Genomic DNA, 24,559 nt, shown 5'->3' with positions numbered 1-24,559 from the left:
GACGGCTGCCTTGTTTCTTAAGGTACTTTTTAAAAAGCATCCCCCTCCGGGGATGTCTGTCGCTATGTTTCAAGGAGACCCATCTCCACCATCAACAGACTCCTGGTCACCCTAGCAAATCTCCGTGCTAATTGTGAGCGGGTCGTTGCTTTCCAGCCTTGAATGCTGCGATCCCTAATTCGTCTCACCCTTACATGATTGGCTTTTACTGAACATTCAGATAACAGTACCAGAATGAGTCCTCTCCCCCCCACCCGCTTCCGGGCCCGCAGGCGTGGCTACACTGCGGGGCGGGAGGGAGAGGCGCAGAGGAGGGCGTTGTGCCGTCTGGCGGCGGCGCAGGGCGTGTGCGGAAGCGCCGGGGGGAGGTCGGGCTGCAGTATTGCAGGGGGGCTCTGGGGCCGGCGGCGGCTAGCGCTGGCTGCCCGGGAGGAACCATGCAGCTCCTGTGGGCGTTCCTCTGCCTGATCGCGCGGGCCGCTTGCCTGGGGGAGCTGCGGGCCTTTGTGGTCCCCCACAGTCACATGGACGTTGGCTGGGTGTACACGGTGCAGGTAGCTCCCTCCGGTGTTGTCCGGGCTTTCGGGCCCCTCCTACTGCTGTCAGCAGTTACCCGGGCGCCTGCAGGGACCCCCGGGGAGAAGCGGGTGCTCCACTGGGTGCTCAGTGTGTGCACGAACCCACTGAGGTTCCCTTCCTGGCGCTTTCATTGTTTCCTCTGCCCACTTCCTGCTGTGATTTCGGCTCTTGCGCTGGCTGCGTTTCCTCCCCGATTGCCTCCGGCAGCAATGGCGGGGTCGTTTCACGCACAGGGAACGAACCCTACGGCAGATCGGTTCTGCACGGGGATCAGCTGAAAGCCTCTCATTTCGTTTCAGTCCCGCTGCAAGCTACAGCTCTGATCTTTTCCTTAGTGACCCTTTCCGGTGCTCATTCGTAGGCACAAACTTGGGATCTACTATACTTTTGCATGCCCCGAGGTCTTGTCTGCAAGACAGCCTTGTAACAGAAATGGAGCTGGGATCAATATTCTCTCTCCCCTTATGCCCGCCCATCCTTCACGGATAGTTCTGGCTTGGGTAGTTTGAGATTTGTGCAGGTATGGACCCTAGTCTGAGTAAATGCTTCAGGTCGAGCCAGAAGATGGCAGTGTCGTTGTGCACCTCTGCTAGTGATAAGTAACATAGAGCTAGCCGTGTTAGTCTATATACTATCAAAACAAAAAAAAATCAATCGAGTAGCACTTTAAAGACCAACAAAATAATTTATTAGGCGGTGAGTTTTTGTGGGATAAACCCACTTCTTGAGTCTGTTCTGGTATATTTATCCATCCCTTGGGGTTTTTAAGTCCTGGCTGGATGAGGTCCCAGCTGTGATGACTTAGTGGGGGCTGATCCTGCTTGAAGCAGGGGGCTGGACTAAATGAGCTCCTGAGGTCCCTTCCAGCCCTATGATTCTGTGGTATGGCTGTGGTCTGAAGAAGTGGGTACTACTGGACAGCTTTTTTGTTCTGCTAGTGCTAGTAAGGATATCACCCCAGAGGTAGTGAGACCACTGACAAGGGAGAGTGAAGTCTCTCCTCTGGAGCCTTGGTTAAGAGTCACTTTGGTATTTAGCTCCTGTGGTAGAGCACATGGCTTTAGCCCCTAAGGGTGCAGGTTCATTTCCTCCTGCCCAGGACCCAGGTTCCTTGGGTTTACAAACAAAGCTGGATCTTATCTCCTTCAGTTAAACGGGAGGAATTGCTGTCTCTAAAAATGCCCTGGGCTCTGTCTAGACGGCAGGCTTCTGTCAACAAAAGTTTTGTCAACAGGGTGCAGATTTCTCAACAGAGATCTGCTGGTTGGGAGCATTCTGTCAACATCCCTGTACAACTCATTCCATGAGCAAGAGGGATATTTTGACGTGGGGAGGGGGTGGTATTCTGACATTTGGTCCTGTGTGGAGTTTGAGTGGGCCAAATGTTGGAAAAGCCTCTCCCAATGGCTCTATCAGCAAAAGACACACAAGTTGTGCAATGCAATTTGCCTATCTTTTTCTGACCGTTCTGCACAGTCTAGATGCTGCCTGATGTTGCCATTTGCAGGTTATTGCACAGAAAGTGTTTCAGGGCCTTTCATTATTTCCTGGGTGTTTTCTGTTTATTTTGTTTTAAAATTTCCAAGAAAATTTAAAATGAGTGAAAATAGGTACACTAAATTAACTTTTTTGTAGGTGTCAGACAATACTGGGAGTTGGAAAGACAGAAAACTGCAACAAAGAAAAGAGTATTGAATGTAAAAGCAGTTTAATTCTGTGATTTATTTAATAAACTGAACATTACCAATATATGCACATTTATATAGATCTTCCCCTGTATTGCGTTATTTTAACAGGTAGCTTCACATTAACACTTATGGTAATTATTAAGATAAACTCATACATTTAATGTATTGGATTTCCTTAACATAATCAGTATTTTATGGGGTGAAATTTGGTTTGAAAAGAATAGCAGCTTTTGTAAAACCCTGGATATTTAAAAAAAAAAAAAGCTGGAAACAATGGGCCTTAGATATCCGAACCTACAGAGTGAAGCATCAAATTGAAATAATGTTTATAGTGGGGTTGCTTGTTTTTTCTGGGATTTGGTTGGTTTTCCATCCTGCAAGTTATCCATCCAAGAGTAACCTGTGAAAACTGCAGGAAGTCCTATACAATGGAATTTTTAGAAAGAAGAAAGCAGTTCTGCAGCATCTCTGATTCTACACTTTTATCATTCAACAAATTCTGTGCACTGGGACTGTTGCTGAGGGTCATTCAACTCAGGGCTTGTCTGTATTTACCAGAGGATCGACGCTCTGGAGGTCAATCTTCCAGGGTTTAATTTAGTGGGTCTAGTAAGTTTCACCCATCCACCTCCTGCTGTGGGGACAGCACAGAAAGTCAATATAAGGTACATAGACTGTAGGTATCCAGTTCATGTAGCTGGAGTTGCATATCTTACATCGATTTTCTAGTGTGGACCTGGCCTGAGAAATAGTGGTGGTGGTAATGATCATTTTATTATTATTGTTATAAACTTATGTCAGAGGAGTTATCAGTAGTGTGAAGGGAATGTACTAGAAAGAGCCATTTTCAAAAGAAAAGATTTAACATTTTGACTAAGGAGATATTAGAGCCTAGCCTTTTAGAGGAAAGTTAACTGAACAGTTTCAGCTAAAGTGACATACCAAGCAAACTAAATCAGACAGCTACTTAATGGCTTTCATGTCTTTGTTTCTAAATACTGTCTCAACTATTTGTATAGACCTCCCTTTAGTTGTATGGGTGATGTTTTGGACACTTGACATACTACAGGGTGTACCTCCTAAAACTGGCACTCTCTATTCTGACAACATCCCTGGGCCAGAAGGACCAGGGATGTTCCTGGACCACTGAGCCATAGCAGTGAGGCAAGCAGCTGACAGTCCCACAAGGACGTTGGAGGTGGAGGCCAGGGACAGCATCCCCCAGCAGCCACTCAGGGGACCAGGGCTGAAGCACCGGCACCCTGCAGAAACCCCATGGCAGACCAGGGCTGGAGCATGGATGTCCTCCAGCAGCCCTGTTGGGTGCCAGGGCCAGAGCGCCATTGTCCCTCAGCAGCCAGAGTCTTGGGATTAGGGCCACAAGGCTGACTGTGGTGGTGGGCCATGGCCAGAGGGCCAGTAGTGGGGTGGCCAGGAACCAGGGAGGCATTAACTTCCCCTCATCCAGCAAAATCCCTTGTTCAGGACTGTATTGCCAAAATACAGTGAATAGAAGACTTCCATTGTCTTCAATGTTGTTGTAAGATGTACAGGATATAATCCATAATGTTATATTACACAAACTCTGGATAAAATGCTATCCTCAGATAGGCAAGAGCAATTCTCCTTAAAGTCAACTGCATTCTGTATGTGCATCCCAGGTTAGAATATACCACCAATATTAAAATTTCCAGAATACAAAAAAACTTGCTTTTTCACATCAAAATTGTCTTTTTTTCCATTCTCTGAATGAGAACAATAAAAGATCCAAAAGATATTGTAAATTATAAGTGGTATAAGAAAAAACAAACTTTTAAGAAGTAGTAAACAGAGTTTAGAACATCAGTTTCTCACATACAATTATATTTAGGTTTCTCTTTATTAGAAAAGCACTGTGAAAGGATCTGTGGATAGTTTCTGTGTTTTTTGACTAAATGAATTATTGATGCTCATGACTTAATAAGAGAAGTGCTGAAGCCTCAAGCAATGTTGTCAACTTAGAAATTTGTCATTAAAGTTTCATTTCTTTGGAGGAATCTTCACCCATTGCAGACCCAAAATACAAAGTGCTTCTCTGTTATTCCTTGAACTTACTGGTATTATTCAAGATACTAAATGAATAATTCAATAGCCCTTTTTTTTTTTTAAAAAAAAAAAAAAAAGCAGTGATTCCCTGCCATACTATCAGAAGAAAAACTCCTGGAAAAACTTTGACACTGCTATGGCAGCATCTCCTCCCAGGGACCATGCAGTGCTCCCCTGCCAGTGGCTCCTCCAGAGGGGGATGGGGTTGTGCTCCCTATCCAGGCACTTCACGGGAGGGAGGGAGGGAGGGAAGGAACCGCAGCTGCATGCTTTTTGGGTAGGGGCTAGAACTCTGTGGGTAGGCCCTGGTCTCCAGGTACCCTGAAGCCTGTGGCGGGGGGTCAGCACTTTGGGGGCAGCCCCCGGCCTGCAGCTTCTCCAGACGTTTTTGCTTGGGGTAGTGGCTGCCCCATTGTGCAGCCTGTTGAGGGTGGGACAGCACTCTGCCTCCAGCTGCCCCTTTCCCACTTCTGCACTGGTCTGGGGGGCAGCACTTTGGGGGCTACCCCCAGCCTCCAGTGGCCCCCTCCATCCTGCAGCCTGTTTGGTGGGGCACTCCAGGGATTGGACAGGCTCCTACAGGCTGTCTGAGAGGGACCCGTCTACACACACACACACACGCACGCACGCATGCACGCTCTTGAAGTGTGGGCAAGGTTCTGTGAGCTGTTACCAGCCGGCTTCCCCTCCCACAGCCTGTAGGTTGTCTTGCAGGGTAGGCTCTGGGGATCTGTTCCCCACCAACTGCCCTCCTATGGCCTGCAGGCTGCCAGGGTGGAGATCCCCCCTCCACCTCCTGTGCCCTCTGAAGCCTACAGGCTGTCTGGCAGGGACCAGGTTCTTGGGGCTGCTCCTCCTTCCTGCACACCCTCCTCCATGGCCTGTAAGCTCTTGAAGTAGGGCAAGGCTCTGGGGTCTCCCCCTCCTCAGCAGCCTGCCCCTTCCATCTGTCCCCCTGTGGCCTGCAGGCTGTCTGAGTGAGGAGCTAGGCTCCCGAGGTGGCTCCACCCTCCAACAGCCCCACCATGTCCTCCTCCAGTCCCCCCCACAGGCTGTCTGGGTGCTGGAAGCCAGGCTCTGGGGAGCTGCTCCTCTCCAGTGGCCTCCCAAAATGTGCAGGCTGTTTGAGGGGGGCCAGGATCTGTGGGGGCTGCCCCCCTGCAGCTGGCCACCCATGGTGTGCAGGCTGTCTTGGGAGAGACAAACACATTATTTGATGCATAGAGCCCAATAAGTATTATTTAACTTGTAGTTTGGTAGCACCTACAGGTCTCAATCAAAGCTTAGAGCCCCATTGTGCTACACATTGTACAGGTACACAGTAAAAAGATGGTTCCTGCCATGAACAGCTTACAGTCTAAGGCCAGGTCTATAGTAGCAGGTGAGTTGATTTTTGATATGCAGTTCTAGCTACGGCAATTGAGTAGCTAGAATCGACGTACCTGAACTCGAGTTACCTGACTGTCTTCATTAAGGGCGGTCTCTTATGCCTCGCGATAGCAAGTACAGGGATCAGCTGCTGACCCCAGACAGATCGATTTAATGTGTCTCTACCACATATGAAAAATCATACTCTGGAAGATCAACCCTGACTGGGTTGATCTTCCCGATGTGTAGATGTGCTCTAAGTGTAAGAGGAGAGAAAATAGGCATACAGAATGAGCGCTATTATCCCCATTTATCAAATGGGGATCTGAAGCAAAGACAGACAGAGAGATTGTCTACATGGGAAACTAGCAAAGATTACCATGGGGCATGATTGGCAGAGTATCCTAATATGTTGACGTCTAAGTTCTAGGCTTCAATAACTCCCCCCGCCCCAGTGTCGATCTACGATACGCAACTACACAAATCGTGTAACTAAAGTTCACGTACTTATATCTGCTTACCATGGTGTCTTCTGTGCAGTAAGGTTGGTAGCTGATGCACTCCTGTCAAATCTGCCTAGTCTTTTTGTCCTGGTGAAGTACCAGAGTAGATAGGTACTAAGCAGATGCAGTAAACGTACTGCCAATGGATTGATTGCTTCAACACTGATCTACCTTGTAGTGAAGATAAGCCCTAACTGCCACAGAGGTCTTGCTGGTACATTCTAATGGGTATCTAACCTATGCTAGCATGTTGATGTTTGAGATGGGATTACATAAAAGCAAAGTAGGTACCTTTTTGAGCATGCCAGTAGGGTCTAGATAGGGTAGCTGTCCAGTGTTCTAGCATGTTGTGCTCTAAGTCATGTCCCTGTGGTGGCACAGTGAAGGCATGCCCTAAGTGACTAAACCAAGGTCATACAGAAAACTTATGAGAGAGCAGATAATGACTGCAGATCTTCCAAATCCTACATGAGCAACACCGGACCAACATTGCCTTCTAACTGGAACAGCCAAATGTATTTTAAAGAGAGAAATTAATTCAATAGGTGTGAAATATGTCTTTTTAAAAATACAGTATTATACTTTCTTTCACTTGCCTTGCAGGAAAGCATGCATGCTTATGCAGCCAATGTTTACACTTCTGTTGTAGAAGAACTGATGAAAGGAAAACACCGCAAATTTATTGTTGTGGAGCAAGAATTCTTTCACCTCTGGTGGGACACCATAGCTAATGATGTGCAAAAAAAGCAGGTAATGTTACTATCATTGCTGTTTTTAACACTCCCCCTGCTTTTGCCTCACTACATATAATGCAGAGGCCAGGGTGGGGAAGGCTGCTTAAAACTAACCATGCTACTGCCCTTACCCTGCTGACACTGGCTACGTCTACACGTGAACGCTACATCAAAATAGCTTATGTCGATGTAGCGGCTCGATGAATAACGTCTACACGTCCTCCAGGGCTGGTGCCGTCGACGTTCAACGTCGACGTTGGGCAGCACCACATCGAAATAGGCGCTGCGAGGGAACGTCTACACGCCAAAGTAGCACACATCGAAATAAGGGTGCCAGGAACAGCTGCAGACAGGGTCACACGGCGGACTAGCTCTTCCGGGGCAACAGCTAGCCGCTCCCTTAAAGGGTCCCTCCCAGACACACTCAGCCTGCACAGCACGCGGTCTGGAGAGCCATAGGCATGCACACCTCGAGCGATGCAGCCATGGACCCCCAGCAGCAGTAGCAGCAGCAGCCAGCGGTCCACCCAGCTGCCCCTGTAGGAGCAGTGCTCGCCCTGCTCCATGCCATGCAGGAGGCAGCTGAGCACATCCTTGCCACAGAGGAGGAGCTGCCCGCAGGGGAGGAGGACGCAACCCCCATCCCTGCAGCACCCCTTCCCCCCCACCCCGCCGCACACGCCACCGGCTGTGGAGCTACCCCACGAGCACAGACTGGTGGGAGCGGCTGGTGCTCAGAGAGTGGGACAAAAGGGTGTCTGGATTAAGATTCGACTATCTTGCAGTGTTTTTTTAATCTATGCAACAAAGGTGATATCTGACATTTCAAAAAAAGAAGAACGGCAGGAAGTTGGAAAGTGTGCAAAAGCTGAGTTAGAAGCATAAGGACGTAGGGTGGGGAGTGGCCTTGGCAGGTCACTCAGTTCAGCCCCCTGTTCTGAGGCAGAATCAGGTATATCAAGATCATCCCTGACAGGTGTTTGTCTAACTGGTTCTAAAACATCTCCACTTACTGGGATTACACAGCCTGTCTTGGAATCCTGTTCCACTGCCTAGTTGCCTTTATTGTTAGAAAGGTTTTTCCTGATCTGACCTAAACCACACAGCACAGGAGTAGTGCTTTCAGGCCGTGCTGCTGGGAGAGAGAGGTGGGACTGCCCCTGTACTCATCAGAAGTGACACAGTGCTCATGGGGAGTACAAGGAAACACAGGGGGGCATGCATGTGGCCCCCTGTTCATGACACACATCAGCTATGCCTCTCAGTCATCTTTTCTAAACATGCCCACATTTTTTAAATCTTTCCTCATAAGTCAGGTTTTCTCAGCCTTTTATCCCTTTTGTTGCTTTCCTCTAAACTCTCTCCATTTTGTCCACATCTTTCCTAAAGCGTGGTGCTCCAAACTGGATACAGTACTCCAGATGAGGATGCCCTCATGCTGAATAGATAAGGATAATTACCTCACTTTTTTTTACATGCCACACTTCTATTAGTATTCCCCAGAGTTATATTAGCCTTTTTCACAACTGCATCACACTATTGACTCTCATGCAATTTGTGATCCGCTCTAGACTGTCACTTAAGCTATGTCTACACTAGACATAGAAGTCAACTGCAGATACACAGTTTTAAATACGCCTATTGCGTAGCTAAAATCAACATATCTGTGTCTGACTAACTTGTCTGTCTTAAGAGGAGAAGGTTGATGGGAGAGTTTTTCTGGTCAACCTTGCTTTCTCCTCGCATCTCACAAGCAGAACAGGAATCAGATGTGATGCCTGAGGGCTCAATTTCACGTACACACAAAATCAAACCCTGGAAGGTTGACCTTGAGCAGATTGATCTTCTTCCATAGTGTAGCTAAGCCCCCTAGTTATTCCTTATTTTGTAGTTGTACATATGATTTGCCCCTCCTAAGAGTAGTACTTTGCACTTCGCTTTATTGAATTTCATCCTTTTGATTGCAGACCAATCCTCCCATTTGTCAAAAGTCATTGTGAAATCTCATCCTGTTCACTAAAGTGCCTGGAATCCCTCTGAGCCTAGAGACATCTACACATTTTATAAGGATATTCACCACTCCATTACCTATGTCATTAATGGAAATATTGACTAGTAACATACCCAGAACAGACCCTGTTAGGACCCTACAAGACACATTCTTGCAGTTTCACAGCAAACCATTGATAATGACACTTCTTCTTTCAACAACTTTTTCATGTACCTTTCACTAATTTCATGTGTTCCATATTTACCAATTTGCTTATGAGAGTGACATGTGGCACTGTCAAAAGCCTTATCAATCTCAAGATACACCAAATCTTTTGCTTTCCCCAGCTAGGCCTTTGATCTCCCTAAAGATGAAAATATCATAATGCCACAATGTAAATCCATGATACACCCACACTTTGAATACCACATGCAGTTTAGGTTGCCGCAGGAAAAAAAAAATTGGAAAGTGTGTAGAGATGGGCTAAAAAATGAAAAGGTGTATGGAGAAGCTTCCATCTGAAAATGATTAGAACGATTGAGAGTTTTTAGCTTAGAAACACAACTACTAAAGGGGGATAGAATAGACTCTAAAGTCATGAACACTGTGAAAAAGATGAATAAGGAAACGTTGTTTACCGTCTCACATAACACAAGAACAAGCAGTGAAATCAATAGGTAGCAGATTTAAACAAAGAAAAGGAAGTACTTCACACAACACACAGTCAATCTTTGGAACCCATTACTAGGGAATGTTATGAAAGTCAAAAATATATTTAGGTTCAAAAAAGAATTAGATAAGTTCAAGGAGGATAGTCCCATAATTGGCTTTTTTCCAAGATGCTCCAAAACAATTTTAATTCCCAGTGTATATTCTCACTACTCTCTATGCTCTGATTGCAAGGTAGCTCCACGTCTGACAGATGTCACATTTAGGTAACCTGATAAGCCCTGGACTGTGTTTATAATGTTGGTGATAAAGACTGAATTTGTAATTTAGTTATCATTTCCCTTCTGTATATTCTATATCATAGGTACATCAGTTACTTCAAGAGGGGCGATTAGAATTCGTAATTGGAGGTCAGGTGATGCATGATGAGGCGGTGACACAAATCGATGACCAAATTTTACAATTAACAGGCATGTTTCGTTGGTGTTTAACTCTTAGTTTTCATTGTTATGTTTTTTTCCTGAATTCATTTTTTTCATAGATCTTTAAGAATTTACTTACATTTCTGCAAAAATTAATATCTCATTTATAGTGTAGACTTATCATAAATTTCTTTGCTTAAAACATACTAAAAAACCCTTATTTTTAGTTCAGCTTTTTAGCTTCAAATTTTTTAGCTGACTGATCAGCTCCCCCTGTCATTTCAGAGCTCTGTACTTTGGCACATTTCTCTAGGTCATCATAAAGGGGAATTGGTTGAGAGAGCCAAAGGACCAGGTTCATCATGGCCAGAGCCCTACACATGAGTATTTACAGGGAACGCAAAGCCAGCAGCTGCTATTGCATCCCCTTGATGTTGCTATGCTCCATGAACAAATGGAGGAATGGAAATAAAGATTCCTTTTCCTTTCAGCAAAGTTAGTTAACTTGGGGCATAAAATAGTATTTTGTCCCAAAATAAACACTAATTGTAGCCAGAAAGCTCCTCTTGCCTGATGCTCAGTTAACACTTCTTTTGGGAGATGGGTTTAAAAAGTGTTTCTAAAATCCATATTTTATTCTGTGCATGGGTGTGTGCATATAACTTTTTTAAAATGGAAGTGCAGGTTTGGTAGCTAATTTAACAGTGGCAAATTATACTAGTAGGTTTTGATTACTAAAAAAGATTAGCATTATGTATCACCCTACCCCATACCAGATCCTCAGTATTGTCTGTTCAGTCTTTGCTAGTGTTACTGAACCTGAGCCATACATGCATAACATACACGTGTTATTATCTGCTGAGTTTGTCTTGGAATTAGATGGTTCTGAGGCTTTTAAAGTCTGTGTTTCAAATACTCTTCTGTCTGCATATTTAGCTGGATCACAGTAACCTTGTTCACTCTATACCAGGATTCAGAGAAAATACTCTGAAATGGGTTTCAGTCAGAGAATGGAAAGGAAAGCCTTTGCTATCACTGTTTACAGTTCTTGCCATGTAAAGCTTAGGAAGGATGAAATAAAAACACAGAATGTCACTAAATTTCATGATTAAATTAGCCATGATCTAAAAGCCCAAAACAAGATTCCCTCCACAGTGAAAGAGAAATGATTATATCTTCAACTCTTCTAAAAAAATTTCCAAAATTAGAAATAATAAAATGACAATTTTGCATTTTTGTAGCACTGACGATCCCAAGCACCGTACTGTTGGTTTTACACTAATAACTTGGTTATTTTTGTACTTGTTTTAAAGTGTTGCACTATTTGACTATATCCGATAATTTAGCTTTTGTGTTTTACTAGATGGAAAGAAAAGCACTAAACCTTAAACTAACAGGAATGACTCTGAGTATTTTTTATTAATTTAATTCTAGTGGAAATAATTTGCGTATATTTGTTTGTGTTGGGGATGAGGGAGGATGTCAATGTGTGGATACAAAACGAGATGTGATTTTTTTCTCACTGATCTGTGCCTGAAATTTCATGAGAACAGCTTGCATAATTGCAGCAGAGTCTCACTCAAACTCAGTTGATTTGGGCATGGACCTGAGACAGCCTATACATAATTTGTCTCCTGCCACCATCTCCTGGGCCTGTATCTAATTGTAGTCTCTTTTCTTTAATTCTTTACGGAAATTACATTTGGCATAACAAAACAAGTATCACCAGTGTGCACCTTGCTGGTACAAACTTTTTGGCTTTGTTAAATTCATCAAACCTTCAGGTGTATTTGAAAATTTCAAAACAAAATCTACTATTCTTGGGTGTATTACCACATGCGAATTCAACTTGTAAAATGAATAAATGTGCGATCAATAAAAACAAATTCTACTTTGCAGAGGGTCATGGATTTTTGTATGAAACCTTTGGGATGAGGCCTCAGTTTTCTTGGCACGTAGATCCCTTTGGAGCTTCGGCTACAACACCTACTCTTTTTGCTCTGGCTGGATTTAATGCCCACCTTATCTCTCGTATTGACTATGATCTAAAGGATGCCATGCAAAAAACCAAGGTAAAACTGCACAAGATGAGGAACCAGTGTTTGACATGCATGTTCCCTTGTGCAGCCTTTTCTTGATGTACGTAAACTCCGACTTTAAGAAAAGCATGTCTCTGAGAAAAAAGTGCAGACTTTTCTCATGAGAGGAAAATGCACTGTTTCTGAAAAGTTTGTGAGACTCTGTAAAACAATATTTGTGACCTTCTGCTCTGTTAATAACTTTGTCATGATCTCTTGACCCAAGAATTTATTCTAATCTTTAAAACATATGCAGTAAATCAAGTCATAAGAGAACAGTCTCCTTGAGATTGCACCATAGCAAGCAAGATAATGTTGTTAACATAGATGGAAATTCATCCTTCAAGTGAAAAAGTCTTTTGCTTGTTTTTTTTTAAGACTCTGTTGTTAAGTGCTTACTGATACAAAGACTATTTTTAAAACCAGTGAAATTTATTCATGCTCATAAAGCTTGGATAGTTGTGATGGACAACAGTTGTGATACAATGTTGCTGGGAACTGAGCAGATACCTCACAGAATTAAGCCATCTGATCTGCAAAAGCTCCCAGATATGCCAGATTTATTTTATGATAATGTTGGGCCATATTCCACCCTTGGCTACACATGATGAACCCCACCCAATTTAAGGGCTTACATGTACTGAAGGATTAGAATTTTCATGAACCTTGGGTGAAGGCTTGACTGAAAGTAATGGGAAAACTCCCATTGATTTCACTAAGCCAGGCATTAATCCCTTGTGACCCCTCAATGGAAGATTCTTATTGACTACAGTAGGTGTTGGGTTTGGCCCTGCTAGCTGAAATCTCTTACATGGGCACAGCTTTCACTGAAACCAGTTGCCATGGTGTTCGTGTAAGACTGAGTGCTAAGATGTTAATAATCTTAGTGCTCTATGTTTTTGCAGGTTTGGTTTCTTAGGAAGATTTCTTTTCTCTAGTATTTCTTTTTATCTTTTATAGATGCTTCAGTTTGTATGGAGAGGCTCTCCTTCCTTATCTGAGAACTGTGAGATCTTCACTCATGTTATGGATCAGTACAGCTACTGCACGCCCTCACAAATACCCTTTTCAAACAGGTTTGAATGCTTCTAAACTCTGCAGAAATACTGGTAGTTCAGTAATAGCAAATTTGAGGCCAGGTCGACGCTGTAGACCCGTATCATCACAGCTACATCACTCGGGTGTGAAAAACTCGACCTATCTAGGCCCCTTCCCCATTCAGACCGCATTATGTTGACAAGAGAGCCTCTCCTATTGACATAGCTACTGCCTCTCAGGGAGGTTGATTAACTCCACTAAGCCAATGTCTACACTATGAAATAAAGTCAAATTTATTAAAGTTGACTTTGACCACTAGATTTTATAAAGTCAAAGGTAAGTGTCTGAAAATGTCTGGAAAGTAGACACAGAGTGTCGCCATTGCCTTACCTAAGTTTGAACGTGTCAGCAATGTATTGTGAGTACCTATCCTACAGTGCCTGTTTCCCCCTTGCATTCTGGGTTTTTGTGCAAGTGGCTTATGGGACAATATACACTGCAAGTGTTTGTGGTTGTCTGATGTCATAATTCCAGAGTGCAAGCCTCCTGTCCCTTTGGAAAACAAATAGGTGTGTCAGGGAATTTTGCATCATTTTTCAGGCCATTTTCCAAAAGCCTGCTCCTCGCTGATGCTGCTGCACAGCCCACTAGCATGGATCCTGAACAGGTTAAAGTCATTGCACAGCGTCTTATGACCATTTCCTGAACTGTCATGCAGTATTTTATTAGACAAATATAGTGGGATGATGAGATGGATGCAGCTGATTTGGATGATGATATTGATGAACTGGAGAACAGGAATGCAGAACTTCTGCCTGCCCTGGCTCCCTGACTTGCAGTGGAGTGCTGGTTCTCGAGAGATGAAACCAGCGCACCCTGGTGGGACCACATTTTGGAGGTCTGGGATAACCAGCAGTGGCTGCAGAATTTGAGCATGCGTAAGGCCACTTTCATGGAACTTTGTGACATGCTGTCCCCCTCCCTGAAGCACTGAGATACCAAAATGACACCTGCTTTAACAGTTCACAAGTGAGTGGCAATTGCTCTATGGAAGTTTGCGATGTCCAACAGCTACTGGTTACTGGGAAATCAGTTTGGAGTAGGCAGATCTACAGTGGGGCCACGGTGATGCAGGTAGCCAACACAATCTGTGACTGTCTGATCTGGAAGAGCGTGACTCTGGGAAATGTGCAGTGCATAGTGGACAGCTTTGCTGCCATGGGATTTCATAACTGCAGTGGGGTGATAGATGGAATGCACATCCCCATCCTGGCCCTGTACCACCTGGTCTCAGAGTACATAAACCAGAAGGGTACTTCTCTATGGTGTTGCAGGTGTTGGTAAATCACAAAGGTCATTTCACCAACATCTGTGTGGGATGGTCTGGACAGGTGCACAATGTGCACATCTTTAGAAATTCCAGTCTGTTCAGAAAGATCCAGAATGGGACTTCCTTCCCATGCCAGAAAATCAAGATTGGCAATGTGGAGATGTCTATAGTGACACTTGGCGACCCTGCTTATTTTCTCCTCCCTTGGCTTATGAAGCCATACACAGCACCCTGGGCAAGGAGCATTTCAAGTACAGCCTAAGCAAGTGCATAATGGCAGTGGAATGTGCCTTTGGCTATTTAAAAGCCAGATTCAGATGCCTTCTGACCTGTTTGGACCTTTGCCAACCCAGCATGCCTACAGTGGTTGCACCATGGTATTCTCGATAACATTTGCAAATCAGAGAGGGAAAAATTCATGCCAGCCTACCTGGCAGAGGAAGACACCCTGGGCAGTGCTTAGGCACAGCCAGACACATGGGCATTCACCAATACTCATGCAGAATCAACAGCGACCAGGGAGGCTTTGAAGAATAACTTTATGAATAAGCACAGAGAGGTAGCTGTGTTAGTCTGTACTCGAACAAAAGAAAGCAGCAGAAATGTAGCACTTTAAAGACTAAGAAAATTATTTATTTGGTGATGAGCTTTCATGGGACAGGCACACTTCATCAGATGAATTTCATTTCCAATATAGACTGACATAAGTACAGAGGACCAAAAAAAAAATGCAACAAATCTAACAAATCAAATAAGATTGAAGGAAGGGGGTGAGAGCTGGGGGGATGTTAATTGTCCTGTCTGAGATAATTCTGTGCATTAAAGGAAGGGAAGCAGTCCTTGTAATGCGTGAGGTAATTGATGCCTCTGTTACTGTGTCGAATTAGAATATGAACTCTAATTCACAAATCTCTTGCTCTAATCTGTTGTTAAATTCTTTGTGTTCCAGGACACAAATTCTCAAATCTTTAACAGAATGGTCCACTCAATTGAAGTGTCCACTGACCGGCTTATGTATATTGAGTTGCTTGATGTCTGCTCTGTGTCCATTTATTCTTTGGCAAGGGTTTTGCCCAGTCTGTCCGATGTACATAGTGTCAGGGCATTGTTGGCACATTATAGCATATATAATGTTGCTGGAAGTGCACGAGAATGTGCCATTGATCTCGTAACTAACATGGTTAGGTCCAGTAATGGTATCCCCAGAATAAATGTGTGGACAAAGTTGGCAGTGGGGTTTGTGGCAAGTAAAAGTTCCAGGATTAGTATTACTGTGGTGTAGCCTGTGATTGCTGGTGAGAATCTTTCTCAGGTTAGGAGGTTGTCTGTTGGAAAGGACATACCTGTCACCTAGAGCCTTCTGGAGTGTAGCATCCTAATCCAGAATAGGTTGTAGATTTTTAATGATGCATTGCAGGGGTTTGATTTGGGTGCTATAGGTGATGACAAGTGGTGTTCTGTTGTTGATCTTCTTGGGCCTATCTTGAAGTAGCTGGTTTCTGGGTATTCGTCTGGCCCTGTCAATTTTTTTTTTTTTTACTTCTCCTGGTGAGTAATTCAGTTTTATAAATGCTTGGTTGAGATCTTGTAGTTTTCAATCTCTGTCAGTAGAATCAGAGCAGATGCGATTGTATCTAAGGGCTTGACTGTAAATGATGGATCGTGTGGTGTGAGTTGGATGGAAGCTGGAGGTATGTAGGTAAGTGTAGCAGTCCCTGGGTTTCTGGTAGAAGGTGGTGTCCAACTGTCCCTTTACACATGATTTCATCCATTTTTTTTCCAACTTGCAGGGAAAGTCTTTTTTGTAGTGTATAGCTTTCTCTTTCCAAATAGCTCCGGATTCTATTGGAATGGAATTGCAGTTTTCCCGGATCCACCAAAAGATGGTATTTATCCAAATATGAGTGTCCCTGTTACAGGTGCCACCATTCACCTTTATGCACAGACCATGGTGGCAAACATCAAAAAGAGGGCAGCATGGTTCCGAACTGCTGATGTCCTATGGCCATGGGTAAGTGTATCACTTTACAACTTAAAGACATACATATGTAAGACAGACTGTGCTAGTAAATGGTATTTCTTCGTGATCAAGGCACCTTTAGTTGGTGTCAGAGGATTGCCTGTATGGGGTCAGTTGGAGGAAGGTTCTTCAGAGTAGAGCTAGTATATTCATCATTAGCACACTTTGGGGCCCTTTCCAAACCTAAACTGACTTTGCAGACCCTCAGAAGAAATCCTGAAACCACCCTGATTTGGGGGTGAGATTGTGATTCTATGTAAACTATTCGCCCAGCCCTGTAGAACTACAAGTGCAGACTGCACTTGATGTTGTATACTAACATTTATAAAGGCATTCTTCCTTCCCCAAGATGCATACAAAGATATCAGCTGAAGGTGTGTGACTTAGCTGGTGTAGGAATCTTGCATTGTTGAAAGGCTGTGTGTTCAGAGGAATTTGTCCGCACAAGAGAAATACATCATTGTGTCTCATACATATCTTTTGTGCGGCTGATTTTAAGAATGTATATGTAGTACATTGGCTGAGTAATTTTAATTGTGTGCAGCTGCTATGATGGAACTGCACAATAATAACAAATAGCTATGCTTCATATTAGCATCTGTGTGCACATGTGTATCTCAGCCAGTTTAAGTGGATATCCAAATTAAGAGTGTAGTTATGCACGTGCATTTTTGCTAATTGAGCCTTCTATATTTTGTGCATTCATTGTCCCATTTAACTATTTGTTCACACACTTATTGGATTAGGATACATCATATTCTACATTGGGGGTATGTCAATAAATTGTGTAATATGCAGTTGTCCATCCAGATTGATGGTGGGTTTTATTGTTCCTTTCCTCTCCACCACTCACTCAGCACTGATTTAATATTGTATGTATTTTTGAGAATTGAGAATAAACAACCCCCCCCCACTCTGTTTCTCAAGTCCAAGAAAGGGAATGGGAGGCCTTGTCTACCCGAATTAGGTAAGTCAATCTAAGTTATGCTAGTTAAGTCACATAAGTTATATAACTTAAGTCTATGTAGCTTAGACTGACTTACTGCAATATCTGCACTATGCTATGTCAGTGGGAGATGCTCTCCCATAGACTTGTTGTTGTCCTCCCCAGAACATGATAAAGCGATGCTATTGTATTGACCCCAGCAGCACTGGTTTAGTATGGAGTGATGACAAGCCCAGAGAATTGACAGAAAACTTTCCTTACTAGAGTTAGATGGACACACTAGGGAAGCCCCCTGCTACTCCCCAAAGAAATGCATTTTCTTAGGAGTCAGTCCTGCCAGATGATCAGTGGAGTTGTAGCTGTGTTAGTCCCAGGATATTAGAGAGACAAGGTAGTGGGGTAATAACTTTTATTGGACCAATGGATTGTCAGTTGTCCTATTCGACTAACCATGCCTGTTCTTGCTACTTAGGCCCTAAACTTTTGACTGGTTTGTGCAAGAAAGAACAATGTTTTACAATGCATAAGAATTATAATACAAGAACATGGAATTTAATAAGCTCTGGGTCACTTGCTAGGATCTTCTGAGGATGTGGTGGTTAGTAGCCTGTGTATACAGGCGTCAGAGTAGATGATCTGGTGGTCTCTTCAGCTAGTAAGCTCTTGGACTCTGACTATAATACAGTCCAGGTCTACACTAGGAGGTAAAATGCATTTTAGCCATGCAAATCCAGCTGAAGAATTGTGTAGCTGGAGCTAACTTTTATAAAATCAATTTTTGCCAAAGTCCACACAGCAGGATGTAGACAGGAAAAATTGTCCCATCGACTTTCCTTATTCCTAAGGAGGGGCAACAGTACCAGTGCTGACACAGATGCCCTCTAAGTTCAATTTAGCTTGTCCCTATCAGGCACGCTAAATCAAACTCCAGAAGATGAGGTCAATCTTCCCTTCCATGCAGTGAAGACGTTAAACTTTACACTAAATCACATAGATGTGTTATTTTCTAAATTGCAGGGCTGTGACAAACAGTTCTTTAATGCATCAGTTCAGTACTCCAACATGGACCCATTATTAGATTATATTAATAAGAATGCTGATCAATTTGGAGTGACTGTCCAGTATTCCACCGTCAGTGATTACTTCAGGGCAGTGTATAACAGAAACTTCACATGGGACATTCGTAATGATCAAGATTTTCTTCCATATTCAACAGGTAATTATAATAACTTTTTATACACTGCATATTGTAATGAATATCACTAGTTGGCATTAGGGATAGTTTATTGTAACAGAGAATAACAGGAGCATTAGGGTTTTTTTCTTGACTCTTTCAGATTTGGTGAGCTCTATTACCCAAATTTTGAAATACAGAAGAGGTTGTAATGTCTTTGGATGCATCCGGAGCTAGGAGTAGAAGGGGTCCTGAATGAAAAACCAAGGCTTGAGAGGAAGTTTTGCTGAAGTTTTTCTTTGATGTTTGAGTGTTAGCAAAGGCAAATTCCAGGCAGATTTAGGTTTGGGGTAGGTCTGTACATGTGCCTGTTAGTGAGTCTCTGATGACCTGAAGATAGAGTAAATAATGTACTACGTGTATCCATCCCCTGATGATGACAAATCAGGGATTTGGGAAGACCATGTACAATGGATTAGGCTGCAGAGTTTAGAAGAAATGGGTGGATATGAGTTTACGTGTCATGAAGATGCAGTAATACCAAATATAATCACAAACTGAACACTGGTTAGCAAACAGTACAAAGATGGACTTGGGAAGTAAGAGATGATGACAGGAGCACTAAATAGAAGCACGAGTGCAATGCTGTTAATAGATAATATATAAAAACTAATTTAAAGCCCTGCTGCTCTGGGATATATTTACTGAAATATGTCTTTGGAAATCAGAAAGGTGATAACCTGTGAAGGAATCCTAGGTCAAATTCTGCTTTATGACACCAGGGTAAATCAGTTGTAACTTCACAGAATTTATCAGATTTATACTAATGTAACATGGAGGAAATTCAACTCTGTCTCTACAGATGGCAGTGGGTATGTTTATTGTACAGCCTAAAAATAAATCAGTCTCTCCCCATTTAGTGTTAGTAAGATTACTGTGCTTTGAGCTTCATGGCACAGAAGGGAGGGTGATAAACTGAAAAATACCCAAATATGGACACAAAGCTGCAGAGAGAAATAGAGGCATGTCCTGTAAAAACTGGCCTGGAGGAACTGAATAAGCACAGATTGGATAAGAGATGGCAGAAAGGGAATGTGAAAATGATCTAAAAATAGCACAAAGATGGAAGAAGGAGGAATTACTCAGATGACCAAAAGGGCCAAGAGTATGTGCTGATATTTGTGTTTAGGGCTTTTTTTCCTTCCACAAATAAATCCATTTTGATACATTTATTCATAACCAGTGTATAGCTGTTTGTGTTTCTGTTCGCCTCTACTAGGAAAAGTGAAATCACCCACTTTAAAGTAGTTCCCTAATCTTTTTGGTGTCCTCTCCTTTGGATTGCTGGACAGATACATAACCTGGAAAACCTATTAAAGTTACCTTAATTTGTTTGAGCTGCTCAGTGCTTACTGCACCGTGTGTCCAATCTACTCCTTAGGTTATTACAGACCTTCTGGGAGACCTCAAAGTATTCATGTGATTATGAACAAGTTGGCTACAGAATTGTGATATTTACACCAGGGAAGACCTCATAAAATCATAGGCATGTAGGCCTGGAGGGGACCTTGAGAGGTTATCTAGTCCTGCCCCTTAAACAAAGACAGAAGGAAGTATACCTAAACCATCCCTAACCAGAATTTGGCCAATGTGTTCTTAAAACCTCCAGACAGAGATTTCATCATCTCCTTGGGAGGTTGGTTGAAGTGCTTAACAACCTTAAAGTTTGTCTTTCATAATAGCTAACGTAAATAGCCCTTTCCTGGGTATGCCCATTACTACTTGTGCTACATTCAGTGAACGTGATGAACTGTCATCTGGTCTGCCTTCAGTCTTCTTTTCTTATGACTAAACGTGCTCAGGTTTTTTAACCTTTCTTCATAGGTCAGATTTTTAACCCTTTTATCATTGTTACTGTTCCTGTGTCTTTGATATGAAACTCTGTTGTTTAATACAGGATGAACCTCTTTAGTCCAGCACCCTTGGGACCTGACCAGTGCTGAATGAGAGAATTTGCTGAACCACAGCAGGTCAATATTGTCTAGCGCATTACCAACCCTTCCACTGCTTACTGGGCTCTTAGAAGACATTTAGGGGTAGATTACAACTGAATAACAGTACAGAACACTGAGAGGCAGGATTAGTGACTGTAAATAAATGTGATGGGACCACTGGAAACCTGGCCACACTCATAAGTGGTCATCCAGATAACTAAAATCATGCCAGAGTGCAGACAAAGCCGAATGAGAGAGTGCCAGACTAGAGAGATTCAACCTGTACATCTTTTTTCTCCACTGCATTCATATTAGTTAGTACTTTATCTTAGGCTATGTCTACACTAGACGCATCTGTCAACAGAAGGTAATGTCAACAGGGAAATCTCGACAGAACCTCTGTCAACAGATTGCATCTACATACAACTTGCTCTGCCGACAGAGAACTGCCAGACTGCACTGCCTGCTGGTGCCAGAAAGCAGAACGGCAGCTCTGCAAAGAGGGCTGCCCAGCACTGGAAGCCCTCTCTGTCGACAGAGAGTCTTGTTATACCTCGGATTTTTGAGGGATAATACTGTCGAGGCAAATACAGAGTTTTGTCAAGAACCTGTCAAGAATGCTTGAAGTGTGTGTACACTCCCCGAGTTATGTTGACAGAAGGCCCCCTCTGTCGACAAAACTCTCTAGTGTAGATGCAGCCTTACCGTTTTTCTAAGTGTTAATAAACTGATTGCTTAATAAGTTTTTCTGGTATCTTTCAAGGCAGTGAAGTTAGGCTAACATCTCAGTTCCTAATTCTGAGAATTTGCTTCATGTTCCCCATGAAAGTATTCTTCCAACTCAGAGAGAGATATGAATACTTTGGGATAGCGGATAAGAGTCACGCTAGATGAATGGTTCTCTAACTTCAAATCAGTATCCCAAGGTGGTCACAACCAATGTTCCTGCTAATTTTTTCCATCCATGTGTGGAATAAATTTTGTATGTGCACCCAGGCATGTGCCAGTGTGCATCACCAGGAGAAACAAAAAGCTTAGCTGTGGGTGTTCTGCTACTCATCTGGATGGCATTTGAATTTTTCCTGGGTAGCTGCACATGTACCCAGCTTATGGTCACAACCCTTTTTAATGGGATCACCAGGAGTGAGATTAGATTTGCTGGGACCTGGGACTGGAGTCTGAGCCCTGCTGCTTCTGACCAGACCTGAAGCCTCAGGGCTTAGCTTACCAATTGGGCTGAAACCCTTGGGCTTGGGCTTTGGCTTTGGACTCCCTCTGCCCACATGCTGGATGGCAGGGCTGGGGCAGACTCGGGTCATGCAGTAACTTCTGTTGTCAAAAGTTGGTCTTGGTGCAGAGAAGATTGAGAACCTCTGGGCTAGACAAATGCTTCAAAAGGTCAGATTAGCCAAATTTCATTCACCCATTGTATTACCAGTGCTATTTCCAGTTCTGATGTATATGTAGCCGTGTATCTTTCATCATTTTCCTTTGCTCTGTAGATAGACATGTGAGTATTCTGGACTAAATTTAATTTTCTTCCCCCAATATTCTGTGGCACTTCTGCTATTCACTGATTTTTTTAAAATTAATGATTAAAAGGGACCACTGCTTCCTGTGACACTTGTACAGAAAGATCCCCTGGCTCAAGCAGTTCCCTCTAGGGATTGTATCATTTCAGGCTGACTGATAACTGAGCAAACCTCCCTAACCCTGCTTCTGCCGTGTTTTACCTGCCTATTTGTTTCCTGTACTTTACACGCTTCAGTTGGCTGCTGTTACTTACGTGTGTTATAGTGGCATCCTCAATGTGCTAGGAGATTCCCCCATAATCTGTTCCGATAACCAACTCCTGGTGTGGCCTTTTGAGTGGCTTCTGGTGCTGCTGACTGGCCCTTGTTTGTTTCTCCTTAATCAAGGTTGTTCTTGGACATCATCATCATCAACAACCATGGGCTCAGCGCCCTTTGGTGTCTGATGCCTCTCTTACAATTTCCTTTCATCTTTCCCTGTCCAGTGCAGAGTGTCTTAGTTTTTGTAGACTAGCTCTGCACCAATCTACTATATCAACTACCTATAATCTGTGGGGTCTTCCTCTCCTATTCGAACTGTCCATTATGCTGAATACCAGGGTCTTGATTGTTCATTCGTCATTCCTTCTGCAAGTACGCCTGAATAGCTGTAACTTCCGTTGTATAACCTTCTGCAGCAGGTTCTCTTTTGGCTGTGTCTTCCTATATAACGCTTCATTGGTGACCTTCTGCATCCATCCTATTCTCAGGATCTTTCTATAACAACTCTCAAACGCCAATATTCTTCTCTTCAAATCTTTCATTATCACCTACGTATCGCATCCGTACAACATGCTGCTCAATATGCATGTTTTCAAGATGCTCAGCTTTGTTCCTATGCTAATCGCTTTGCTTTTCCAGATCTTATCCATTGCCTTTAAACTTTAAACTTCCAGACTTAAAGTTCTTGGACTCTCACCTCTAATTAAGTCTAGCAGTCTGCTTCAGTCTTTTAGCTGTGTTTGCAGTGGCAGCCAGGTGCAGGGGTGTCACCCTTTGCTGTTCCAGGCCTTGCTGCCTCCCCTGCCTCCTCTGCATTCTCCTTTTTATATCAGATGTTGCCTTTGTTGGCTGCAGTGGTGGGTGCCTGCCTCCATGATTGGCAGCTCTGGTTTGCATGGAGGTGTTGTCAAGCTGCTTGACTGCAGACAGAGACTTTTGTCCTACTTCTGTCTGTGCTCAGTCGGGGATTGGTAGACTCTATTACAGTGCCCAAAAGTTTACCTGCCCTATTATTGCATTGTGTATTTACATAACTGTTCACTTTTTATGGCCACATATAGTGCTGTTAGTAGCTCAAGTGAATAATGGAAGTTCTCCTTTTTGACCACTTGAGGGCATTTGTTAATACATTTTTGCAATTTCACTGAAGCCCTGAGTGCATTTTGCTGTATCACACATTCTGCTCCATCCAAGAAAGTGAAATTAAAGCTCATTCTGTTTTCCCTTCTCTTTTTATGAGGGGACACAGATGGTTCATAACAAATGATAACAAGAAATCCTAAAGCCCTTCTTTTTTTGATTAAAAATATGATGTATGCCAGTGACACTGCTGAATTTGTCTTGTACAGTTTCATGAGAATTCATTCAGAAAACGTTTATTTTCACTGCTTGTTGCTTCAAATCAGAAATCGGATTACTAGGCTTGTATAAAGTACTGTAACTTCCTGGCAGCATGTATTTAATGCTTCTCAGAGAATGGGTAGGGAGAGGGTTTTGTGACTTGTTCCACTGGATGCATAGCATTTTTCCCCCCTCACTAGCTGTTGCCTTTTATTGATAAGTTGCATAGCCAAAGACTGCAACTAGTCAAAAATGGAGTAAGTGGGGGCTGAAAGATTCAATTCTTAATAGTGTATCATGTCTCTCGAATTCTCCATAGACCCATTTCAAGCATGGACTGGATTTTATACTTCCCGGAGTGCTTTAAAAGGAATTGCACGGAGAGCAAGTTCATTTCTCTATGCTGGAGAGTCATTTTTCACACAGTATATTCAGAAATACCCAGCAGGTTCTGTTTGTAAACTCTGGGCCTTACAGCAGCTCCGCAGTCTTAGATGGGCAGTCTCTGAGGTAAACTTATGTATTTCGATTAAGAAAATATATACACTGTTACCCCCAGCTAATACGGTTCAGTCAGTCAAGGACCTGATGAAGTTCACAAATTATTTTGTGTGTACATGCGTGCATGTGTTTGTGTGTTAGGTGTCACTGGATTAGAAAGACACACCAAGCCTCAGTCCTTTTAAAGCCATTTCATTAGGGCTTGTTTTATTGTCTATCGAATGATCACAATGGCTACGTCTACACGTGCCCCAAACTTCGAAATGGCCATGCAAATGGCCATTTCGAAGTTTATTAATGAAGTGC

At 43.2% G+C, this 24,559-nt stretch overlaps 1 protein-coding gene across 2 annotated transcripts in view; it reads left to right on the top strand.

The window, feature by feature from the left end:
- The first annotated feature begins 338 nt into the window (after nt 1-338).
- Nucleotides 339-24,559, top strand: part of MAN2B2 (mannosidase alpha class 2B member 2) — a 42,155-nt gene continuing 17,934 nt past the window's right edge. The window contains exons 1-8 of one of the 2 annotated variants that reach the window (XM_074992458.1): nt 339-554; nt 6,827-6,973; nt 9,981-10,026; nt 11,938-12,110; nt 13,077-13,192; nt 16,318-16,495; nt 18,468-18,666; nt 24,072-24,262. In XM_074992458.1, coding sequence (XP_074848559.1) covers nt 438-554; nt 6,827-6,973; nt 9,981-10,026; nt 11,938-12,110; nt 13,077-13,192; nt 16,318-16,495; nt 18,468-18,666; nt 24,072-24,262 — 1,167 coding nt within the window. In that variant the 5' untranslated portion in view covers nt 339-437. Of the gene's footprint in view, nt 555-6,826; nt 6,974-9,980; nt 10,087-11,937; nt 12,111-13,076; nt 13,193-16,317; nt 16,496-18,467; nt 18,667-24,071; nt 24,263-24,559 lie in introns of both variants that reach the window. The other variant, XM_074992457.1, reaches the window with a different exon arrangement.

This window comes from Carettochelys insculpta, chromosome 4 (assembly GCF_033958435.1).
Source record: "Carettochelys insculpta isolate YL-2023 chromosome 4, ASM3395843v1, whole genome shotgun sequence".
Lineage (NCBI taxonomy): Eukaryota > Metazoa > Chordata > Testudines > Carettochelyidae > Carettochelys > Carettochelys insculpta.
Note: the sequence above shows the minus strand (reverse complement) of the source record. Positions and strands in the feature narration are given on the sequence as shown.